The sequence below is a fragment of the Anarhichas minor genome, unplaced genomic scaffold (genome assembly GCF_050575085.1).
Source record: "Anarhichas minor isolate MPS153535 unplaced genomic scaffold, ASM5057508v1 ptg000040l, whole genome shotgun sequence".
Lineage (NCBI taxonomy): Eukaryota > Metazoa > Chordata > Actinopteri > Perciformes > Anarhichadidae > Anarhichas > Anarhichas minor.
This window is the reverse complement of record NW_027466486.1, coordinates 1,186,824-1,194,203: the sequence shown is the minus strand read 5'-3', so window position 1 is coordinate 1,194,203 and position 7,380 is coordinate 1,186,824. Positions and strand designations below refer to the sequence as shown.

Here is a 7,380-nt window from a genome sequence, read left to right as displayed (position 1 = left end):
TGTCTCCGGCTCCAGTGCTGCTCCCCCAGCAGACTACGGAGAAGTACAGTGCACTCACTGGCCACAACAGACTGGTAGAACATCTCCAACATCTTGCTGCACACGTTGAAGGATCAAAGTTTCCTCAAGAAAAAGAGTCGACTTCTTGTACACAGCGTTGATGTTGGTCTTCCAGTTCGGTCTGCTGTCGATGAGACACCGAGGCACTTGTACTCCTCCACCATGTCCACGTCCTCTCCCAGACGTCTTTGTGGAGCCGTCGTCTTCCTCCTGAAGTTGACCACCATCTCTCTGGTCTTGGCCACGTTAGCTGTAGATGCTATACAATGACATTTTTTCGACATACTATCCTATGACTTTTTATGTTTTTTCAACATGCTATTCAATGACCTTTATGACATTTTTTCGACGTGATTTATTCATACGATACTATACTTTGACTTTTTGTTGTAAACTATACGATAACGTTTTAATGACGTACTAGGACTTTTGTAGTAAAGTGCAGTAAAATGAGGTTTTCCAAAGGGAATCTGGTTCTTGGAAACACTCACACTTTTGTTCACAGGGAGCGCCAAACTCAACACAAAATGAAAGTTCCTTATAGTAGCTTTAGGCTCATGATTAAGTTACAGGTCCAGTTTTCCAAGGAAAAAACATCTTTATTTAAAGTCACAAATACATCTCAGTTAACTACAAAGCTACTTTGAGTAATACATTGTTTTGCCCATGAAATGAAGCTCATATTAAATGTTTGTGTTTTTGATTGCATACTGTGAGAACGGTACTAATGAAGAAGTCAGGAACACAAAAAGAAACCAACAATGCATTAATATACAGTGTGTTTGGAGTGTTGTTACAGCGGACACTCTGTTCCATATCCCGGCCCGAATTCATTCACCCTCTTCAGTAGTGCTGCTTTCACTGCACTGATCTTCTCGTCCAGCTCAGTAAGACTGCAGGCCTGTAGGACAAAGTGAGTAAAAACTGATCAATCGATTAACCTCGACTTACAATGTTCAGTGAAAGGAAACAAAGCAGCTACTAACCTGAGCAGGGGATGTCTTTTGTCGTTTGTGGAGGTGACCCTACAAAAAACAAAAACACAAGTACACGTTAGACCTATTAAATTAGTAAAATGTCTAAACTGTCTCGAGCTTTGAGAAGCGTACTGAGGTACTGGTCTGTTCCCGTTCTTACTTTGCCTCAAGGACTGAAAGGAGACGGAGACACAATGGAAAGATGTTTTTAAAACAACAATGTGGGTTTGGAATTTCCTAATATCCACTAAATGAAATACAAAGAGGTGAACAGCAGACAACGTATACAATATGTATTCATTAAAGTGTGAGGTTATTTTTAATGTTAATCTGCTTGTTTTGGATATTTTGACAATAGCTGGAGATGTTTAACATGGGAATTGAAATAACATGGGTACATCATCTTACAAATGTCTTCTGTCAGAGTTGAACAGGGGATGCCTCGGATACAATACCTGCTCTAAGAAATGTGGTTTTACTTTCAACTTTAAAACCTTGTGGAATTGTTTATTTTTAATTTGTTGCAAAAAGTGTCGAGGAACTTCCTTAACTGTTCAGTGTTAAATTGTTGATCCTGAAATATTGGGCAAACCGTGTACGGCTCTTCAGCAAACACCAAACTACAGTATTTTCAGAAATTGCCAGAAAAAAAAGTGGTACTCCGAATATAAAAGACTCCATCAGTTTATTCAAAGACACTCGACATCTCTTGCTCTGCTCACACAAGCATGCAGTGAGTCAAAAGCAGATGGAGAGCAGCATCCTCACAGAAGCAGCATGCTGTGCTGAGACGCCAGTGTGAAGAGACATGCAGCATCTTAAAGCACACTTACTCACATAACTAAACACACGCTGGACAGACATCGTCAAGATAGGGAATTAAGAGTCTGTCTTTCTCTGCTGAAGTCTGTCGGGTTGTATACGAAGTCTGCTGTATTACTTTCTGCCATGTTTTGAGTCTGTGCTTTCCTAAAAACCACGGTGTAGTAAAAACAAGTCATTTCTCGAGTGAGCTTTCTGCAGTGACCTAAAAGTTTGGGTAAATCTAACCGCGAGCGTTGCATTTTTGATTCAAATCAGCTTTAAGTGCAACTCGAGGAGGGAAACGTGTTGAAGTATCGGGGCATATAAGAGGAAACTCCATTAGCATCAGCGACAAACTCCTCTCAGTAAGTAGATTTCATTTTGAAATGATTTTGCCTACAGCAAACCAATATTCTACATGCTAATTCAGGCATCCTACACATTAAATGCCAAAGTGACTGACAGTGTGTGAAATGGATGAATTCTGAATGCTAAATTCTGTGGTTCTCTCAAAGTAACAGAAACAAGAGGGACCTGAACAAACTTACAGGTACCTTGTTGATTTGTTTTAACCATTAGTTTTGTCTCTTCCTGGTTTTAAAGGCTGCATTTCACTTTTCTGAACTCACCAGTCTGTTGTAGCTGTTGAATTATGTGTCTTTTCCCACTTAGTTACTGTATCCACAATACTGATGATATTTTATCAAGAAACTCATTGTGTAAATATTTAGTGAAAGCACCAATGGGCAACCATAACATCACAAAGTTGATATGGAGTTATTTCATTTTCTTCAAATCGACTAGCAGTAACTGGAGAGTTTTTATCAGAGCATTCTACATATTGTGTAGAACTCAAGAATATGACCGCTGTATGGCAGTACAGGTAGTTCTGCAATACACAAGATATTAAAGATAATAAGTTATGTTAAATCCCTATAAATGTGTAACGGACTGGGAAAATATACCTCTAAAACTTCAAAAAGCAGGAATCAATTAACTATCTAGTCAATGCACTGTGGAGTGATTTAATCTGACCACGTTTTACACACACGTTCATTGAGCATGTGTCTGCCATCAATGTAATGTAAGAGGTCTATTGACTGTTAAAAGTCTGGCTGCCAAAATAATCAGAGTTCCAATGTATGTAGAAGAAGAGTATACCTGTGACTTCCAGTAACTTGATTATGTGTGCTAAACAAGTCAAACAGAAAATCATAAATAGCCCACTAGCACAAAAGGCCTTCGTATGAACGCTGACTAATAATTATCAAGTGCCTTTCCTGTGTCCATTTCAAAGCCAAGACTCACCGTGGACTGAAAGTACTCTGGTGAGAGTCCCTCTAACTCCAAGATACGATCCTCCAGCTTCTTCAGTCTCTGGTAGACACTCAATGGGACTGGGCCAGCTAAAGAATAAACACTTGTTGAAAAGGGTTTGAATATTGATCATGTCACATGGCAAAATCAACAAGTGTAGTAGAGGAATACAAGTAAGGGATGTCGACGTGTAAAAGAGAGGTAGGGTCAAAAACAACAACTTTAAAGAGTATCTGTAATGTGTGACACTTAAAACATAACATACAGTGAGACACAGTGCGTGTTTGTCCTTCTCTGACCTGTTGGGAGTTTCAGGTGAGTCTCGATGTTGTGAAGTCGTTCTTCTATGGCTGCATTTCCACAGTCTCTTTCCATCGGCAACCTCAGCTGCTCCCCAGCCTCTCCTTGGCCTCCCCCACTACGTGTCTGGGGCCCGTAAGTGTTTACAACCCGTGTAACTAGCCGGTCAAGGAACACAACACGTGAACAGAATTAATAATATTAACCAGAGACGAGTTAACAGTGCGGTGGCCATGTACAAGGGGCTCTCACAAAATCCTTGACATTTGTTAGCAGTTTAGATTATTTTGATAAATCTGTTGGTGCTTTAAATATTAAATATGTTTGATGAGTTCTTGCATCAAGCGGACTCAAAAACACATTGTCATAATACATGTAAGGTACTGGAGAGTGACATATAAACTTAATTATATGTATCAAACCAAAAATAATAAACATTTCTTATTATTTGTCAAGTCCCTTTTTTTAATTAATTTTTTTACAAGATTTTAAGGATTATGGACCTATGACTATTTCAAAACAATGTGTGAAATTTCAAAAGTTATGGTGACAGTTTGTAAAAATAAAGCTGTTAGGAACTGTCACATTGACATTTGTGGCGAATATATTTTTGTTTACCTTTCACGTGGCTTTTAAAACCTGGATATGGAGTGAAAACGGCCTCTGTTCTGGCACAGCTGTTTTCTACAGAAGAGAAAAAGTAATCAAAAAATATTTTTCAGAATGTCAATAAAAATGTAAACAAAAGTGATAAACATTTTATATACATTGCTTACATTTGTATTACCATTAGTGTGTCTCAAACAGGCTTTGAATTTAAAAAAATAAATCTCTGTCTCATGTTTTTCTGGACTTAGCTGGTTGTGTTTTAAGGCCGAGTGCGTTAGCTACTTCAGCCCCACTCTTGGAGCGGTTCAGCCTGACCTCTCGCCTGTGGAAATCAGCTCTCTCCCAAACATTGGCAATCTGTGTGCAGGCTCCCTCTCCACCCTGCCCCCCCCCCCCCCCCCCCCCACCACCACCAACCTCTTTCCAATTCTCACCCTGATTGCAGTCGATCACGTTGCAAAATTCGCGTACATTGTTTTCATTGATCTCCATTTGCTTGCGTTCCATAAATGCAGATATTCTTCGCTCAATCTAGGGTTACAAAGGAGAGACAACACAGATAATGAGACGCAAAGGATGGATGAGCTATTGATAGGTGTCAAGAATGCGATGAGGTTTTTTCTTTTGCCTCGGTAAGTGTAATGATCCGGGGCAAACGGTAATTTGCATTACATGGAATGAGAAATGTAGTGGGGAATTACTCCAGGTAGCCAAAAAAGTTGAACCGCTTGCCATCATCACATGATGGAATATGAATACTGTTTGCTTGGCTACCAAAATAAATGCACAACAGAATGGGGCCTCTTGTCCTTCATCCACATGCAATCTCAGAGTAATGAGCATCCACTTCATAATCCATCAAGGACCTGGCCCTCTCTCAAAGCCCTCCAGCAATGTGGTCTGCTCTACCCAACCACAGCACTGAAGGACCCCTTATTCTCTGCTGAATTCGGCTTATCAGATCTCCATCAAACATTTGCTTCACTGCGGCACGTCAAGCAATTACTTATGATTATTCATTTGCTTGACAGAGACTAAGAGAGGGCACTAAACATGTCACTGCCAGAACAGCTGACAGATCTGCTGACGGAGACTAACTTCTGACTTCCTGGCTCTGATCTGAACCATGACATCATCCGCCGCCGTCTTGCTCTCTGCATCCTCTGGGCTTGGAGGACGGTGCTCAGACGGCGCAGTCGACTGCTCTTTGAGTGACGATGAGGTGACAGCGCCAACCGATGTGTTGTCTTTTGCAGATAATGTATCGCGGTGAGCCTCCACCAGTGTCTTTAAGCTTTCTGATACGGCCTATTTTAACAGTTGGGGCAGAAAAAAATATTGCATCAAAGCACAAAATTAAATGAACCCTACTAACAAGCATTACATGGTATGATACATTTAAAAAAAAGACGTGTGCCTTCATAAATAATGATGTATTGGTCATCAATTCAAAAGTAATTCAGCAAAACCTTTTAGTGTTACCACGGGGAAATCATGCAATTTAACAAAATGTGGCCACTTTACCTGTAATTGAGTGACATGCTCCTGCAAACAGTTGTACACGTGAGCATCTGGAGATGACGGTAGATCCACAGCATCGATGCTGACTTCTACTCTCAGAGCAGCGTCACTTAATTTGAGCTTGATTTAAAAAAACAAAACACAAATTAAGGCTACACTGCCCTAGACATTAGTGTAAAGCAGATTCAGTGTTTAACATAATTATAGGTTACTTAGTTGATTAGTCGAGCTGATAATAAACCAGCAGCTATTTTGTTAATCCATTAGAATTAGGGTTAAATACTGGTACCAGCTTTTTCAATGTGCAGTATTAAGTTGTATGTTATTTCTGCTATATCATTTTAAATTTAATACATTTGGGTTGTGGACTGTTTAGTAAGACAAAACAATTTGAAAAAAACATATTTGCTGTGTTCCTATTGTTATTCTTGATTAAAAGGGAAAGAACTGGAATATAGATCACATATGTACTGATTAATTCCACCAGATGTGCAAACCACATGCACATTATTTATATAGCTCACATGTTGAATACGGGTTGCAGGGATGAGAAGGGAAACGCTATGTATGTGACAATGACAATAGAGTTGAAGTGATCTTTCTTAAATTGGTGCTCTCATCTATGTCTTAAACCCGCTATGAGCAGTCGCTCAAAATGACTGTTCATCACCTAAGCAGTGCTGCTACACTGGGATGCTAAAAACATTAGCATGTAGCTAGCTCATTAACTACACGAACGGAAAGAAACGTCTCTCGGTGCTACTTCGGGCTCAAACGATGTCAACCAACCTCTTTCCCGAAGTCTGACAACAGCGTCAATATCGCACACATGCAGTCCCTGTAACTAGACAATTTTCTGGATTCATTAGGAGGAGCGTGGTTTCTACTCAGCTTCATTGTCTCCGCCATTGCAGTGCTACGGCCGGAGAAGCTCTTGTACCGGCTGCACAATACTGCCCGCTGATTGGTTGGAGTGAGACCGCGTGAGCGCAGGAGAGGCTGCACGCGCGCGCGCTCACACGCATGCGTGCACTAACACAACCGCTGATGTGTGGGCAGTTGTTCAGAATTGAATAGAGTATACCACTTATTACTTTATATTTAGTTTCATATAATGCGGTTTAATAGTAATTCATTACATTATATTTGTCTCTTTTCGGCGTGGGTCTTAATCTTTTAATCTTTATTTATTTATTATTTCTGTTTCTATAATTGGCTTTATCTGCAAATGTTTCTTTACAATTGTTAATAGGAATGCTCACTTTTAATATCTTTATTTTTTACTTATTTAGTGTAAAATATGTCATGGTTATTTAATGTTGTACTATGGAAAGATATTGATGCAAGCCTGCAGACAGAATATCCTTATGGAGAAGTTTAAGTGTTAAAATACTTCACACTTGAAATATTAACAGCAAAATGTAATTAAAGATCAAACATAAAATTATTCCTTAATGCACAGGTGTTGCTGTAACATATATTACAATAGATTCGATTAGTACTATTGATATAGCACCACATGGAACAAATCACCAGAGAATCAAAGTTGTGTCTTATTTCTGACCACCTTAAAGAGTAAGCTTAAATTCCTATTATCAAATTCATGTTTATCACTTTTATTTGTTTTTAGTTCCTTTTTTTCTTCTTCAGTTTCTGTCTCTTTTTTCATTTTTACATGTGTATTGCCTCTGAATTTGTTTATCATATTTTATTTCATTCACGGTTTTAAATTTAGCTTTTACTGCATTAAATGCAAGTAAACTCTCCCACGTATGAATTGACCGACATTAAT

General features: G+C 39.2%; 1 protein-coding gene across 1 annotated transcript; it reads right to left on the bottom strand.

The window, feature by feature from the left end:
- Positions 1-638: 638 nt before the first annotated feature.
- mbip (MAP3K12 binding inhibitory protein 1) lies at positions 639-6,519 on the bottom strand. The gene is made up of 9 exons (XM_076108433.1): positions 6,378-6,519; positions 5,592-5,708; positions 5,166-5,375; positions 4,502-4,598; positions 4,077-4,142; positions 3,458-3,616; positions 3,150-3,247; positions 1,047-1,085; positions 639-961 (listed from the first exon to the last, which is right to left on the bottom strand). The coding sequence occupies exons 1-9, from the start codon at positions 6,495-6,497 to the stop codon at positions 854-856; spliced, it is 1,014 nt and encodes a 337-aa protein (XP_075964548.1). The 5' UTR covers positions 6,498-6,519; the 3' UTR covers positions 639-853.
- Positions 6,520-7,380: the final 861 nt, after the last annotated feature.

Bases quoted from the DNA above. Each gene is read 5' to 3' on its own strand.
- mbip (XM_076108433.1), bottom strand. From the start codon at position 6,497: ATGGCGGAGACAATGAAGCTGAGTAGAAACCACGCTCCTCCTAATGAA. The intron at 5,376-5,591 runs GTAAAGTGGCCA...CTGTTAAAATAG, and splicing joins AGCATGTCACTCAATTACAG to GCCGTATCAGAAAGCTTAAA. The intron at 3,617-4,076 runs GTAAACAAAAAT...TTGACCGGCTAG, and splicing joins TTTTAAAAGCCACGTGAAAG to TTACACGGGTTGTAAACACT.